Raw genomic sequence first — 16,898 nt, 5'->3', positions numbered from 1 at the left:
TACATTACTACTAATAATTTTTACATTGCTGAAATAATCCTCAAAACACATCTTAGTACCAATTCTGCCTCCAACATCAGAAAGAAAACATATGAAGCATAAATACAACATAACATAATTAAAGAGATTATTCTAACATGATGATCACCAATCTACATCCAACATATAACATTCAAACTGAGACAGAAAAATAAACAAAAACCACAGATTTTTAGAACCAAATCGACCACCCCAAAACATAAACACAAACACATTATTCCTCAAACACATTATTCCTCTATTTTTGACCCTTCTTTTTCCAAAATTCACCAAACATCCTAATCCCCGAACCCTTTCGCTTCCCATTCCCAAACCCATCGTCCGATTCATCTCCCATTTCCGGTGACCCCACAAACCTACCATACCCATCAAACACGCCACCATAATGGTTATCCATCGAACCACATCTCTCCGACACCTGCCTTCCCTCACTCATTTCCACCCCGCCTGATAAAATCGCTGCTGCAGCATCTGCCGCCTTTCGCCATTGCTCCGTTTGTACTCTTAACCTTTTCATTTCGGTTTCCAACACTTCTTTAGCTACTTCAACGTCTTTTAACTTTTCCTTCAGTTTTAGCCCTTCAGTTTTACTCTTAATTAACTCTTCTTCAAATAGAGTTAATTTCAAACTCATTTGATCCTCTTTCGCCTTAGCTGATGTTATCACCACATTAGCTTCACTTAATTGACGCTTTAGACCCTCGTTTTCTAGCTCGATAACTTCTAATTCCTTCTCCTTTTCTTGAAATTTCTCTTTCAGCGAACTAATTTCTTCATTCTTAGCTGTCAACGCGTCATCAACACGAGGTTTTTTGGGTGATTCAGGTAAAGCATTGACCTGGTCTTGATCACGAGGTTGACTAACATTGACCATTTCAATTGGGACTTCAAAAACATCAGTCTCTTTTTGATTCTCATATGGGGTCTCACTTTCTTGACTAATCTCATTATTTAAATCCTGGTTTTCGCTAGGCGAAGAACGCGCATCCTGAACCGGCTCGAAAACAGCCGGTTTAGTGGTTGTTTTTTCTAATTCTTTTTGAGCTTCTTTTTTAGCAGCTTCAGCTGAAGCTAATTGATCTTTAAGAATCTTGAGCTCACCTTGAGCTTGTTCAAGCTGAGTTTCCAACCCAGCAATTCGAGTTCCGAGTTTCTTTTGGTTCAAGGGCTCAGTATGTACACTTCTTGGTGACCGGCGGTCACCAAGTTTTGGGCTCCGGTCAGTCATCGGACGGTGGTGAAGTGGGTCGGAGTCGGATCTTGTTGTCCGGAGTGGGGCCGGACCTCTAGTTGATACCCTTTGAGTAATTTCTGAACCCCTGTATTCAAACATTATAAAGTTGTTAACTTTTACAAGCACTTAACATAAAAATTAATTAACTTGTTGACTGAATTAAAAGGATATGATTTTGCTACTAACCTTGATCTTGGCATTTATAGACTTGAAGAAGGCAATTTTATGAAACCCAAAGATTTTATAACAGATCTGGTACTCTTTATGACTGAAATGATAGTGAGTTAGCTTCAAGAAGTTATCCTTTTTATTGTAAACAAATTTAAATACTAGTATTACAAGTTTGGTGCTTTTTTGCATTGTTGAAAACTTGAAATTATTGGGTATATACATGGATTACCCACAATTATATGAGCCTCATCTACAGGCATGCAATTATAAACATAACAACACAAAAAGAGAAGGACCATCTTGATTTCTAATTATAAAAGATTATAGAAAGGTGAACTTTTTAGTCAAACGAAGCAAGATCTAGCAGAAAATATATTAGACCCATGTTTTAAAATGCAAGGGGGAGAAATGAAATTATAAACATAAGATACCATGAGCATGGAATTAGTACTTGAATGTAAAAGATCTGGGTAGTAATAACTATAATAAGGTGATGATTTGATAGTTCGAAGTAAATGTATTTAAACAAGATATAATAAAGAATGAAAGAGATGGATGTGTTGTGTTTGTTTACCTTGAGAAACAGCACTGGCAACAAGAAGCCTTGAAGAAAGTGAGAGAGCCAAATTGAAGTTTAAATTAAAGTGAACATGTATATGTATATTTGTATGTGTTTGAGAGAGTAGCTAGGGGTGATTGTAGGAGCAGAGAGAGAGAGAGAAGAAGAATATGAATTGGGAAGATGACAAGAGAGTGTTTTTTGAATTATAAAAGGAGACTTTGAAATCCATACAAAATTTGTTTAGTATCAATGTTTTTCGTCAACGTGAACGTAGGGGTTTTTCAAAAAGATTATTTGTATTTATTTATATTTGAAATTTGAAATGTTTTCGTAAGTCTAATTATATAGCAAATCAAATTAAAAACTTACTACGTGTTAGACCATACACCGGGCGTGAGTTTTACTCCATCAATCCTACATGGCTAAAGTGACGGAAACTAATCTTTTTCTCTCTCTTCGAAAATGCGATTTGGGCGGGAAAACCGTTAAGGCCATTTCCGGCTAAATCAAGCTTCTCCGGCGAGATTTTTTTTCCCTTTTTTCTACATTTTAACGCTTAGCTACATCAATTGATTCTTCCGTCATGTAATTGCTTGAATAGATAAGGTTAGATGGCTGATAATCGTAGAACTTCAACTCGTAAACATAAAGTACCAGAAAAGTTTAAGGATACAGTTCCTGACCTAAAAAAGAAATCCGATCTCAAATTCAGCAACGAATCAGGATCTAAAGTAGCAGCGATTAATGTTCAAAAGGAGAAGGAGATTCAGATCACGCGTAAACCAGATATTGTATCAGATAAGGAATTTCCCCCAATTTCTGTAAGTACGAATAATTCTGCTATTGCTTCAAGCAGTAGATCTGATAATGCTGATAAGAGTATTGATACGACTGATGTTCCTGTTTCAATTGATCCTACTGTTGATTCACCTACGGTAAAAGTATCATATGCTACTGCAGTCAATAATAATAGTAGTGATATGAATAGAAAATTGAATTTCATTCCTAGTTCTGTTGATACTGATGGAAATAAATATGTAATTTTTTATGAGGATTTGGTGAGTGAAGGTAGCCAGAAATTGAACCTTATTGCTTGTGGTTAATTTGTTAGTTGTGATATGGCTTACAGTGTTATGAATTATAACCTAAGAAGAATGTGGAGCAAACTAGGGTTAAAAGATATCATAATGGACAGTAACCAAATCTGTTATTTCAAGTTTGATAATGAGGAAGGTATGAACAGAGTCACAGATCAAAGTCCATGGATGGTTAATGGGAAACCTTTGATTGTGAATAAATGGAGTCCTGATGTGATAGTTGAGAAAGTGGATCCTAGTAAGCTTCCAGTGTGGGTCAAATTGTCAAATTTACCTTTGGAAGCATGGTGTGAAAAAGGGATAAGTACACTAGCTAGTAGGCTAGGTAATCCAATAGTTATGGATAATACTACTGCAAAAATGTGCCATGAAGGGACTGGTAGAGCTGGTTATGCCAGAGTGTTGGTAGAAATAGAGGCAGCTAAGAATTTTATGGATAAAGTTGATATCCAGTATAAGGATAAGAATCAGAAAGTCAAGTTTGTTAAGGAAGTGAAAGTGAAGTATACATGGAAACCTAAACTCTGTACTCACTGTGCAGTTTTTGGGCATACTCATGATGAGTGTAGGGTTAGGCCAAGAACAGACAAAGAATGTGAAGTGATGAAGAAACAGAAGGATATTGTGGATGGGGAGAGTTATGTTAAAGTAGGTAACAGAAATCAGTCCAAAGAAAAGAAACAAAACAAAACACTAAGAATCAGAATGGTAAAGTTGTTGCAAAAGATAACAATAAGTGGAAACTTAGTGAACAAAATGCCAAGAATTTTTAGAATAGTGCAAACAAGTATGCAGTGCTATCTGATCAGGATGATGATGTGAATGAATTATTGGTTGATTCTAGGCTGAAAGTTGATAAGATCATTAAAAGTGGGAAAGAACTCACTGAAGAAAAGGTTAAAGGGTGGAGCTATGACATGAGAATATACTATCAGATTCAAAAGGATAAGTTTGATAAGAAAGGCATAAGTATGTATGATGATACAGAAGAAGTTATAGAAGATGTGTATGAGGAAACTAATGGTATACACATTAGTAACAATGTTATGGAAGGGGGTAACCCTAATGTATTACTTTAATGTTTTTCTTTTATCCCAAAAAGTTAATATAGATATAAAGATGGCTAGCTGGAATATAAGGGGCATGAGTAATATGGATAAACAAGATGAAGTTAAGAATCTTATTAAGGATGAGAAGTTAAGCATTTGTGCAGTGCTTGAAACTCACCTTAAACCTGGGAATATTGCCAGTATAGGCAATAATGTATTCAAAAACTGGGAATGGTTATCTAATATCAGTCATAGTGCTAATAGCTGCAGGATAATGTTAGGCTAGAATGATAGAATTGTGAAGGTAACCCCCCTGTTTTGTGATAGTCAAGGTATGTTTTACTTATTTGAATTGAGGAATCTTCAATTGTCTTGGTATGGTACTATTGTTTATGCAAAGAATACTGGGAATGCTAGAAGGTTATTATGGAAGGAGTTAGTTATTCAAAGTTTAATTACAAAAGATAAGCCTTGGGTTGTATTTGGTGATTTTAATGTGATAAGGAAACTGGATGAACATACAGCTGGAGGATCTTTTTTGACTGAGGATATGATTGAATTTAATGATTGCATTGAATCTATTGAAGTAGATGATCTTGGGAGCACTGGTTTTCATTACACTTGGACTAAATCTCTTAAGAATCTAAGATGTAGTGTGCTCAAAAAGCTGGACAGAATTCTAGTGAATGATACCTTTATAAGTAGTTTTCCTAATGCTTATGGTATTTTCCTGCCTTATATTATCTCAGATCATAGTCCTGCTATCATAGGCATAACAAAAAGTGTGAATATTGTGAAGAAGTCATTCAGGTTCATGGATTATATAGCCTACAAAGATGAGTTTCTTGATATTGTTAAAGATGAATGGTCAAAAGAAGTCAATGGTTATGCTATGTTCAGTGTTGTAAGGAAGTTAAAGAATCTAAAAAAGGGGTTGAAAATGTTGAATTGGAGTTATGGTAATCTTCATTCTAAAGTTGATATCTTAAAAAGTAAGCTTAAAGGGGTTCAACAGGAGGTGGATGACTATCCTTATGATAATGGCATTAGGGTTAAAGCTAAATAATGCCTTGAGGAATATGAGAATGCCAAATTAGATGAATTTAGGTTGCTCCAACAAAAAGCAAAAATTAATTGGCTTAATAATGGCGACAAAAATACTAAATACTTCCATAGTGTTCTTAAGAAAAGGAAACAGAAGTGTAGATTGGATAGCATATGTGATGAACAAGGCATAAGGTATTATGATGATCAGGTTGCAGCTCAATGTGTAAAGCATTTTAAGGAGTTTCTGGGGAAAGCCACTACTGTAACTCCTTTAAATGAACTGGGTGACATTTTTACAAATAAAATTCCTGAAGATACTGCAAGAAGAATGGTTATGGAGGTTACAAATTCAGAGATAAAAGCAGCTATCTTTGATATAGATATCAACAAAGCATCTGGGCCTGATGGGTATACTTCATGTTTCTTTCAAAAAGCCTGGACTGTTATTGGTGATGAAATATGTAGTGCAGTCAAAGAATTTTTTTATACTGGTAAATTGCTTGGAGAATTGAATGCCACCCTTATTGCCTTAATCCCAAAAATAGATACTCCAAATAAGGTGTCAGATTTTAGACCAATTTCGTGCTGCAATGTCTTATACAAGTGTATAAGTAAAATTCTAACAAATAGAATTAAAGAAGGTCTAGATTTGGTGGTCAACCACAGTCAAACAGCTTTTATTCCAGGAAGAAGTATTCAGGATAATATAATGATTACTCAAGAGCTCTTAAAAGGGTACAATAGGGTGAATGGGCCAAAGAGATGTTCAATGAAGATTGATTTGCAAAAAGCCTATGATACTGTGAATTGGCAGTTTCTTGAAGCTGTATTGACTAAATTTGGATTCCATCCAAAAATGGTGAACTGGTCACTTCAACCAAATTTTCAATCTGTGTAAATGGGGACATTCATGGGTATTTCAAAGGGGGCAGAGGGTTGAGGCAAGGAGATCCCATCTCCCCATAACTTTTTACATTAGTGATGAAAGTATTTAGTCTGATTGTTGCCTAAAAGATCCAAAGTTCTCCTCAATTCAAATTTCATCATGGATGTAAAAATATGCATCTATCACACATGAGCTTTGCAGATGCCCTTCTAGTATTATGCCATGGTGATGAAGTTTCTGTTTCTGTTTTAAAGGATGCATTGGACACATTTAGCCAAGTGTCTGGTCTTTATCCTAACTTGGGTAAAAGTACTATTTTCTTTGGTAGTGTTCCATTTGTTACTAGACAGAAAATATTGCAAATAATGCCATTCAATATTGGGAAACTACCTATGAGATATTTAGGTATTCCTTTGATTGCTAGAAAGCTGAGCTTGAGTGACTCCAAAAGTTTGATTGATAAAGTTAAAGAAAAGGTGTGCAGTTGGAGGAATAGGAAGCTTTCTTATGCAGGGAGGCTGTTATTAATCAATTCTGTGTTAAATTCTATGCATATTTACTGGGCCTCAGTGTTTATGCTCCCTGGAAATGTATTGAATGAGATTGAGAAGATTCTTAAAAGTTTCTTATGGTGTCAAGGGGGAAATATAAGAGGCAAAGCTAAAATTGCATGGAAAACTGTTTGTTTACCAAAAGACCAAGGTGGTTTAGGTATTAAACCTACTAGAGAGTGGAATGAAGTTTTATTAATGAAGCAGTTATGAAAAATCATTGAGAAAAAAGATTCATTATGGTATAGATGGGTTAATCTGGTTAAACTAAAGAATAGGAGTATTTGGGATGTTCAAAGTGAAAGTAATGATAATTGGAATTGGTCTCAGTTGTTAAGACTAAGGGAAAAAGTGAAAAATTATGTGTTTCATGAAGTTGGTAATGGAGTTAATACCAATATTTGGTTTGATAAGTGGCATGATTTGGGCCCCCTGAGTTTAGTTATAGCAAGAAGAGATAGATACAATGTCAGACTTAAAGATAACCTCTCTATTGCAGCATATAAAATGTTTATGGGGACAGATGGCCTGAGGAGTGGGTTGCTAAGTTTGCTGTACTTAATCATATTGAAATTCCTGTTTTACTGGAGAAGCAGGATGCTGTAAAATGGATCAAAAATGATGATAGCAGAACTGCATATTCTACTAATCAGGCTTGGTTGGATCTTAGAGCTAATGGTTCCATTAAAGAGTGGTCTCATGTAGTTTGGTTCAAGCAAAATATTCCAAAGCACGCTTTCATCTTATGGCTGACTTTGTGGAATAGGCTCACCACTCATGAGAATATGTTAAAATGGAATCCAAACAGCAAGTTTAATTGCCAGTTGTGTCAAGGTGATCCAGATTCTGTGAAGCACTTATTTTTTGAATGCAGATATTCTAGAACATTTTGGGAAGATATGAAGAGTAAAATTCTTTTTAAAGGTCTATCCTTTAAAATAGATGACATCATGGAGGTAATGTCAAGATATCCATACAAGAGACAAATTTGGAGCATAATTACGCCTATTGTGATTGCTGCTGCTGTTTATTTCTTATGGAATGAACGTAATAACAGGATTTTTAAGGGTATTAGGAGGTCTGAAAAAGATTTATCCAAATTGGCGCAAGATTATATAAGAGTCAAACCGTTGACTCTTAAAGTCAAACGTTCTATAGCAGTTGAAAGAGCTGAGAGAATTTGGGAAATTAAATGGAAGAGCTGATATATCATTTTGGGTTTTAGCTTCTTAGTGTTAGCGCGTCATGAAAGATGGGACGGCTTGATCTAAGATAGCTTACTTTTGGGTGCCATAATGGGTTTATGGTTGCCTTTGTTTTCTCTATTGTTTTGTGTTGTATGTTTGTTTGTCTTTGGGTGAGGGTATGCCCTGCCTTGTATGTTCCTTTATTTGTGCTAATAATATATTACTTTTGCCCAAAAAAAAAAAGAAGCTAAAGTGACGGAAACTAACGGCCCCTAACAGGGCGTCAATTAGTTTGGATGTCTTCCGTCAGTCACGAACGTGACCCAAGGTGAAGGATCCGTCAATTTTTTGTCCCACTAATCACAATTTTTCATTATATATATTTTTATTTTTAATTACTTTTTTTTCATCACATTTTCAATCAGATTTTACCACATCACTCTACCCAATATTTAACACAAAAAACTGACACACACGGTTATAAAATGTGAGAAACTGACACTGTCCAGTCAGAATCAGATTGCACTTTTTGACCAAAAAGTGCGCTAACAGCCCGTGACGTCACAGTCAGGGTTGAAAATGGTCTTATAAAAATGTGAAAATACGTAAATACTCGTGTATTAGGGAATAATTAAATTAAATTAAATTAAAATAATGAAACAAATGTTAATTAAATATATACATAGTTATATGTGTCATTTACAATTTTTTATAAGAGCTTATATTAATATTAATTTAATATACATGAAAATGAAAATAGAGTATAATTTTGTTAAAAAAAAAAGAGAGCCAAACTGTTATTTCATTCGAGAATATTATTCGTCGACTGGGTCGATCTGACAATACCTCAAATCTTGGCACAGTGGAACGTGTTCAATTAAGAAACTAAAGAGAAGTTACATAAATGACAAATAAGTCAACCTTCTTAGCCGAGTAAGGCCTCTCATCTGCTAGTTCGGTTGTTAGGCCAAGAAGAAAGGGATGACTGGTCATTTTCACCACTTTCTTTTGTCCGTTCCTTCTACTTTCGAATGATCTCAATTGAAGAATTTGAATGACTTGTAATTTTTTTTTTCAAATATACGTAAATTACAAAAATAATTTAATAAATTGAATGTAAATGTAAGCTCTAATTAGTTTTTAGTACTACTCCGTAGTATATAGTTGCAATAAAACTATTTAAATGTCTACCACCTATTAGGAAAGGGTGATGATATGTACACAACCAATTTTTACAAATACACAACCAAATATGCTTTACAGTGTTGTACAGTACAATACTGTAAAACATGTTTGGTTGTGTATTTGTAAAAATTGGTTGTGTATATATCACTACCCATTAGGAAATAACTAGCTTTGGAACCTGAGCTTCGCGCCGGAGATTCGGTTTTTAATGTATTTTGTTGTGTTTAGTTACGGAGTCTGCTAGTGAAAAATCAACGTATATGAAAAGTACCCTAAATATTCAGCGTTTTTTAAAAAGTGTTTGTTTTGCGTATAGTTAGTGACATTGTGTTCGTAAAATTATTTCGAGTTTAACGATGGTGTCGGAAAAAATTTAACTCGTTGCGAACGAGAAGATATGACCCGTTGAATATTTGAGTGGAGTTTATTTAAGATATTTTATGAAAATTTTAATTTGACACTTTAACCCCCTGTTATGGGGGCCGATTTTAATTTTTGAACAAAGTGTGAGGGGGCGTTTGTGGTGTTGTTAAAAGAAAAAAAAAGTGAAAGGATGAAAACGCCCCTGATATACTATTCATCATTTTTGTTTAATAGATAATATAGTAATAAAATAATTTCAATTATACTTTTTTTTTAATATAATACTCCATATTACTTTGAAACGTTGATTGCTAATTTAGTTTAATTTTTAAATAACCTTTAACATAAATTTATCGTTTTGTTTGAATTTCGTTCGTGAGTCAGAAACGAATATTGAAAATATATATTTATAATTCAAAAGTCAAAATTTGTAAATTATCCTACTATATATCAACAAAAGGTTAATGTCGTTTTTAGACTTTAAAAATTGGCTGGAATGTCGTTGTACTCATGGGATGTTGTTATGTGTGAAGTATTATAAAATTAAAAAATAATATGCGTAGTAGCACTCTCTCTCTCTTTCTCCCTGCAACTCACTCTCTCTCTCTTTCTCCCTGCAACTCACTCTCTCTTTCCCTCTTTTTTCTTTTGATAGTAAATTCATAATCTCTCTAAATTTCAAATCCTCTTTTATCCCAAATCTGGAAGATTTACACAACACCATCACTACCATTAAATTCATTATCGTTTTGTGAACATACCTATACACATTTGATCTAAAAAAAATCCGGCGACCACTTCCGGCGGCGAGTGGCGGCTCTAGGCTGGACTGATGTTGATGAATTTTGTAGGATAGGTTCGGAATGTTGTAAGGAATCCAGTGGTGTAGGAGGTGTTGTTTAATGTTATGTGATGAAGAGCAGATCTGAAAAAGAAAACAAAGTGGCGGTGGTGGTGGGGCAGGGGTTTGGCGGAGGTGTGGCGGCGGAAGAATGGTGGTGGTTGTCGGATGTTGTGATGGTGGGTTGGTGGTTGGTGATGGTTAGGGTTGTCCAGATATTTAACAATAATGTACAACTTTTCAAGGACAACTTACAACTTTTTATCAACTTGTAATCTCTTTTATATCAACTTCATCAGGAAGTACATATAACATAACTGTATGATCAGTATACCATTAGTTGACTTGATCACTGCATAATCATATGTACGTAGTTATCTTATAACAATATCGTGTACTTATCGTATACTTAAGTTATAACAATATCGTAATATTTGCATAGCAAACATCGTACAATAAACAAACCGAATAGCGCAGCGAAGCGCTCACCTCCTATTTCTAGTTTTAATTTTAATATGTATTAAAAAAGGAAAGAGAGGGACGAAGTGTCGGGGGTGTTAAGTTGTCTTTATTGTATGTGCATTTGTGAAAAAAACATCTTTCTTGTACATGCCACCATCTTTTCTTGCTTTTTGGGTAGAAGTGCCTGTGATCTCACCTGCTATTTTCATCTTAAAAAACAAATGAATCTAACAAATTTTTAAATATATTTTTTTTCTTCTAAAAGACAAGTAAACTTTTATTAATTATATCAAAATATTACGAAGTGCTATAATCTATACAATATATTACTACACATAAGAGAGAGAAGTAAATTACATTGTATTCCTATATCAATTCATGGACGAGTAAGTAATTCAGTGACAAAATCTCGAAAGAGATACTCATACGAAAATCATAATCAAGTAAGGGATTTAATGGCGTAACTGCGTTTTGACAGGACTCTCTAAGCATATTCTTAAATGCATCCTCTGTATCTTGATTGACTGCTAATTTTTTTTTTTACGGCGAAAAAATTGAATGTATTACTTGAAAGATCTTCGTCAAAACAATGAAGATGCAAATACAAAGTACAACGACGGAGACAAGCTCGGTCAAAAAAGAAAATGCAAATTGAAAGATAATAATGCTAAAAACACAAAATAAAAGGATCGTGCTCCTAAACGTAGGATTGAAAAACCGTTGCAAAGCTTAAGAATTATGGCCCATAAGAATGATTTTAGCTTGAAATTGCGGACCAAAACCGAACGACACATGAAGTTACCATTGAAAAGGATATCGTTTCAAGCCAATGAAATAACATTACTTTGGACGGAACCGTTGTTACCCCAAATCACTTTTGGCCACATAGGAGTTGTGACAACGTTAGATTGCACCAATAAACGAACCGTGTCCGACACCGAGAAAGTACCATCGGCATACACTGACCAAGAAACTTGATCGACCTCCATATTAATAAACGAAACATGTTAACAAGGCCACTAGTTCCATCAACTTTGTGATGTTAAAAAAGGACAGAGGGTGACTTAAACACAATTTCCACCCACTGAGATGATTATGTATAAGGTCAAGTGAAAAACAAGACTTATCAGTAGCAAAAGGATTCATGCATGAATCATAAAGTGAAGGGAAAACATCTTTTAAAGGGTTGAAACAAAAGCATAAAGTTTCCCAATTTCGTTAAGAGTTGGTTGATCGACTCTCTTTACCATTGTTTCTTGAATAGCTACGAATTACAATTGAAAACGGTTGACCAAGGTACCCGCCATACGTCCTCTTGATTTGTTACCGAGGCCGCGGGTATTCCATGAGACGAGCCTCATGGTTTTGAATTGGATTTTGGAGTATCATAATCGGCCATGTTTTGCATCAACTCCCCGAAATTGGCCATCTCTTCTTTAAAGGAAAGTTTCTTACCTCCGAATTGAATTTGATCCTTCATTGTTTTATCATCACTAACGACATGGTTAATTTCGCTTGAGGTATCAAAAAAACCAGAAAGGTTTGGAATTTTATCAACCCAATCAACACTTGAACTTTTGTTTTTGTTCCTGACTTTGCTATCAATATTGAGAAAAACAGGTTCCACAGAAGGAGCGACTGGAATACACCTTGACTTGATTTTCTCGCATGAATCTTTGCATCCTTGGTCGATGCATTGATTCTCTTGTGTGAAATTGGTAGGAGTTTTCGAATTTAATTTTGATGTACTGGGTGATTTATCAGTGAGTTTAGAGGGAGCTGCAGAAGTAATGGGTTGAAGGGGATTTTTAGGTGAATTAATCATGAGGGCAGGATAGTCATTAAGGTCCAAATTAAAAAGTGCACGTATGAAAGGAGTTGGGGGGGTTGAAAAAAACCTATCGGTTTCTGTCGCCTCGTCTGGAACATAAAGGACAGATTTTGATTTGAAGAAGTTGGATTTGATCTCCTCAGCAGCTTTACAAATCTCTCCCTCTTTTGCCTTTTGGTTTCTAACAGCTTTTGATACCTTTTCCATTGAATTATGGATGACTTTAGGTATGGTTGCCTCAAACGGGTAAGTTGACTTTTTTGGGGATTCAAAATTCAAAAACCTTTTTGCATCGTTGATTTCTCCCTCCTCTAGTACACAATCGACGGCCACCGGAGTGAGTTCCGTTGCCGGAGTATTGACTTGACCTTTATGGAAAATTGGATCGTCTTTGGACAAATCATTAAACTCTCTGATGATATCATTATCAACCGTATCCATAACCTCCTCTTCAATAATCTCTTCGATCCATAATTTGCAGTTAAGTTTATTTTCAATTGTAGCATCAACATACTGATTAATCGGACGAGGGTCGTTAATCTCGATAATAGCCTGCAAAACATCAGGCCTTTGAAGATTATGAGACAAGGTATCGATATGCATCATTCTACCGAAAAAATTGGCTACTTCAATCGTGCAATTAGGCGAACAACAATTAAATGGAACACCCTTGATAGCGATTTTAGTGATTCTTATATACTGTATTTATTTGTGTATTCCTTCATTGGAATAACATCTAAAAATTCCAATCTGCTAGAAGAAGGTCCCTTAGTCAATCTTGAATAGCCCTCTTCATCTTTGCAACATACAATGTACCCATAGGGGCCCCAAGTAGAAACATAATCGATAAGAATGTTTCTGTTTTTCAGCCATTTAAAAAGTTTAAACGCCTTGATAGGTTCTCTGTCAACAACTAAGGCTGTTAGATTAAGACGATTGGTAATTTCGTGGTTAATAGCGAGATTGATTTTGGGTTTAGATGGGATCGAATTGAAAGTGGGGAAGGGACTGTTTGCAGGCTTTTGAGGTAAGATTTTGGTGTTTAGTTCTTTCTTAGCGAAGCCAACAAGTAAGATTCGACCGTTTAGCACTCTTCCATTCATCTCTTGAAGTACTCGAGAAGCTAGGTCAATATTTTGGAATTTTACGAAGGCGAAAGACCTATCTTGTCTCCATGAGATCCCTTCGATCGACCCAAAATTGCTTAAAGATTCTTTGATAGTGTTTCAGGAGGTGAATTTTGACAAATTACCCAGGAATAAAGTTGTTTTTAGGGTAATTGTGGTGTTTTGTTTGTGATGAAGATGAAGATTGGAAGGTAAAATTTGGTTGGTTTGATACAGGAATAGAGTTTGGGAACGATGGTTGGAAATATGTTTTGTGGTGGTGTACGGATTGAGAGAAAATTTGGGGTTTCATTTTGGGCTCTTACAGAAATAATTCTAACAGCAAATTCGGCAAACTCTTTGAGACAAAAGATCGAGTAGTTGGTGGGCATACAAAAAAGGAAAAAGTGTAAAACTAAAAAATGAGAAGGAAATCAGTTTGGTGACTAACAAAGGCAACTCTTTGATTGACTGCACATACCAAATTCTCCTCTCTATTATGTCCAAAATAAGAATCAACAGAACCACGTATCGGGTAAATAATTTAATTACTTTAGCAGATACAACATTAAAATTAAACAGGAGATCTAAAATGCAATTCTGAGGTAGACAAATAATACATATGAACCTATAATAACATGTTTATTGGAACTGCAACAAAGCAAAGCCACCACTTTAAGTATTAAAGTCAATGTAAGTTTAGAATTGATCGATGTGTTTCTCATTCTCACAACCGATATTTATACAGGATTTCCTATAACAAGCTATCAGCTAATTAAGGGAATGATTTCCCATATATGACTAATTGATATACATGCCAAATTACACGAGATATGCTTTTACACAATGAGCTGTACATAGCTTTTGACTAGGAGATATGCTTCTACATAATGAGCTGTACATATCTTTGACTAATAGGGTCCCGCAGTCGAATCGGGAGGTAGACGGACGTTGAGACTGGATCGAAAATCGTCAAATAGAAGTCGGGGAAGTCCTTTAGTGAAGATATCCGCAATTTGGTAACGAGATGGGACGTGTAATATGCGTACTTGACCACGAGCTATCTTTTCCCGAACAAAGTGGACGTCGAGCTCGATGTGCTTGGTGCGTTGATGTTGGATAGGATCACTTGCTAGAAAGATGGTACTCACATTATCGCAATAAACAATGGTCGCTTTGTAGCGGATGATGAAGTTCTAGTAACAGATTCCGTAGCCAACAAGATTCCGAGACGATTTTAGCGACACCTCGGTATTCGGCTTCTGTACTGGATCGTGAAATGGTTGGTTGACGCTTTGAGGACCACGAAATCAAATTGTCACCTAAATAGACACAATAACCGGATGTGGATTTGCGTGTGTCGGGGCATCCAGCCCAGTCGGCATCTGTGTAAGCTATGAGTGAAGTGGTGGACGTTTTTGTCATGTGTAAGCCATAATCAATCGTACCCTGTACATATTTGAGAATTCTTTTTAGCTCTGCCATGTGTGTATCATGAGGATTATGCATATGTAGGCATATTTGTTGTACGGAGTACAAAATATCGGGCCTTGTAAACGTTAGATATTGTAGCGCACCTGCCAAACTTCTATAAAGAGATGGATCAGCGTATGGATTTCCAATGTGGCTGCTTAATTTCGACTTAGCTTCTACAGGTGTATTGCATGGTTTACAATTGCTCATTCCTGCTCGATCTAAAATCTCTTTCGCATACTTAGATTGATTTAAAAAGAGACCAGATTTCGTGCGACTTACAGATATACCCAAAAAATAACTGAGTTGCCCTAGATCTTTCATGGCAAATTCCGTAGCAAGATGTTTCATGATGGTGCATCGTAAGTCATTTGATGATGTAACCAAGATTATGTCATCGACATAAAGTAAGATGTATGCAATGTCTAAACCTTTCTTGTAAACGAACAACGAATGATCTCATAAACTGTGTTTAAAACCAAGGGTGAAGACATAATATGCAAATCTTTGGTACCACGCACGCGGAGCTTGTTTGAGTTCGTATAATGATTTGTTTAAACGACAAACGTAGTCGGGATATGTTGGGTCCCGGAATCCCATTGGTTGATGCATGTATAACGTTTCTTGCAAGTTGACATGAAGGAAAGCATTCTTTACATCGAGTTGACGTATTTGCCAGGAGTGTGAGAGAGCTAGAGATAACACCACTCGAATAGTAGCCGGTTTGACAACTGGACTAAATGTTTCCATGCAATCGATTCCCACTTGTTGCAACCTGCCATCACCAACTAAACGAGCTTTGTAACGCTCAAAAGAACCGTTAGAACGAAATTTATGCTTAAAAATCCACATAGACCTTATTACATGCATGTTAGGTTCCCTAGGTATAAGATCCCATGTCTTGTTATTAATAAGAGCGGCAAATTCATCGGACATGGCTAGTTTCCAATTGGGGTTGTTGAGAGCTTCGATGGGTGTTTTGGGTATGGGAGAGAGAGGTGTAGAAGTGGCGTTAAGATTGAAGGGGGTTTTAGGTTTGTAAATATTTGACATGTTCCTAGTGTGTATGGTTCTAGTTGGAACAGGAGGTGATGGAGTGTAACGACCTTGGATTTTCCAACGTTTATTTATTAATAATTATTATTATTAATACTTGTGATTAAACAAATGTATGTTATTACATTCACTTGTTACCATGATTGCCCGTACTTGACTTTTAATTGCCCGAAACATCTTTGTGACACACGAAACTTTCACGAATAATATTTTTAGATATTATTTGCATTCATGATTAAGTTTTATTAATCATTTTAATTAACTATGGTGATTAGTTAATTACTTGGGCTTTAATTGGACTTACTTGTTAAATACTTGAACTTGGGCCTTGTTAATGTAATGGACTCATGATTTTGGGCTTATAAGCCCACCCTACATCTTAAATGGTTTAACTAGCCCAACCTAACATGTAAGTACCACTTTAGAACTTAACTAGTTAGTAAATACTTGTAGGAATCTAGTTATCACCTTATCCCCATGCATGGCCATCTAGTAACCACCTTTAGGGACAATTTCATGCTAGTAACCATTAAACATTTGCCTTCCCCCTTTGTTGGGCTGCTGATCGTCGACTTTCACCCATGGGGGAGTGGATTTTATTTTCAAACTTTGATTAACTTCTTAATTGTAGTCTTCACATGTTCATTTCACTTTACACACACATTACTTGCTCACTTTTTCTCTCATTTCTTTCTCTTATTCTCTCTAAATATTGTGAGTAACTTGAACTTTCTTTCTTTCTTCTTTTCTTGTTAAAA

At 35.6% G+C, this 16,898-nt stretch overlaps 4 protein-coding genes across 4 annotated transcripts; 2 read left to right on the top strand and 2 right to left on the bottom strand.

Annotated features, from left to right (window-relative positions):
• Positions 1 to 62: 62 nt before the first annotated feature.
• LOC139845522 (interactor of constitutive active ROPs 4-like) lies at positions 63 to 1,543 on the bottom strand. Its single transcript, XM_071835774.1, has 2 exons — positions 1,460 to 1,543; positions 63 to 1,358 (listed from the first exon to the last, which is right to left on the bottom strand). The coding sequence occupies exons 1-2, from the start codon at positions 1,471 to 1,473 to the stop codon at positions 278 to 280; spliced, it is 1,095 nt and encodes a 364-aa protein (XP_071691875.1). The 5' UTR covers positions 1,474 to 1,543; the 3' UTR covers positions 63 to 277.
• A 2,679-nt stretch (positions 1,544 to 4,222) lies between these two features.
• Positions 4,223 to 6,097, top strand: LOC139842856 (uncharacterized). The gene is made up of 3 exons (XM_071832957.1): positions 4,223 to 4,428; positions 4,510 to 5,203; positions 5,408 to 6,097. Exons 1-3 carry the CDS (start codon positions 4,223 to 4,225, stop codon positions 6,095 to 6,097), a joined length of 1,590 nt encoding a protein of 529 aa, XP_071689058.1.
• A 176-nt stretch (positions 6,098 to 6,273) lies between these two features.
• Positions 6,274 to 7,841, top strand: LOC139842855 (uncharacterized). The gene is made up of 2 exons (XM_071832956.1): positions 6,274 to 6,842; positions 7,160 to 7,841. Exons 1-2 carry the CDS (start codon positions 6,274 to 6,276, stop codon positions 7,839 to 7,841), a joined length of 1,251 nt encoding a protein of 416 aa, XP_071689057.1.
• A 6,922-nt stretch (positions 7,842 to 14,763) lies between these two features.
• On the bottom strand, positions 14,764 to 16,137 carry LOC139842854 (uncharacterized mitochondrial protein AtMg00810-like). Its single transcript, XM_071832955.1, has 2 exons — positions 15,642 to 16,137; positions 14,764 to 15,344 (listed from the first exon to the last, which is right to left on the bottom strand). The coding sequence occupies exons 1-2, from the start codon at positions 16,135 to 16,137 to the stop codon at positions 14,764 to 14,766; spliced, it is 1,077 nt and encodes a 358-aa protein (XP_071689056.1).
• Between the last annotated feature and the right edge of the window lie 761 nt (positions 16,138 to 16,898).

The sequence above is a fragment of the Rutidosis leptorrhynchoides genome, chromosome 4 (genome assembly GCF_046630445.1).
Source record: "Rutidosis leptorrhynchoides isolate AG116_Rl617_1_P2 chromosome 4, CSIRO_AGI_Rlap_v1, whole genome shotgun sequence".
NCBI lineage: Eukaryota > Viridiplantae > Streptophyta > Magnoliopsida > Asterales > Asteraceae > Rutidosis > Rutidosis leptorrhynchoides.
The sequence above is the reverse complement of the archived record's forward strand: the minus strand, read 5'-3'. Positions and strand labels throughout refer to the sequence as shown.

Bases quoted from the DNA above. Each gene is read 5' to 3' on its own strand.
- LOC139842855 (XM_071832956.1), top strand. From the start codon at position 6,274: ATGAGCTTTGCAGATGCCCTTCTAGTATTATGCCATGGTGATGAAGTT. The intron at 6,843-7,159 runs GTTATGAAAAAT...TTATGGGGACAG, and splicing joins GAAGTTTTATTAATGAAGCA to ATGGCCTGAGGAGTGGGTTG.
- LOC139842854 (XM_071832955.1), bottom strand. From the start codon at position 16,137: ATGTCAAATATTTACAAACCTAAAACCCCCTTCAATCTTAACGCCACT. The intron at 15,345-15,641 runs TAAACAAATCAT...CGAAATCTGGTC, and splicing joins TCCCGACTACGTTTGTCGTT to TCTTTTTAAATCAATCTAAG.
- LOC139842856 (XM_071832957.1), top strand. From the start codon at position 4,223: ATGGCTAGCTGGAATATAAGGGGCATGAGTAATATGGATAAACAAGAT. The intron at 4,429-4,509 runs GTTAGGCTAGAA...ATTTGAATTGAG, and splicing joins GCTAATAGCTGCAGGATAAT to GAATCTTCAATTGTCTTGGT. The intron at 5,204-5,407 runs GTTAAAGCTAAA...TATGATGATCAG, and splicing joins CTTATGATAATGGCATTAGG to GTTGCAGCTCAATGTGTAAA.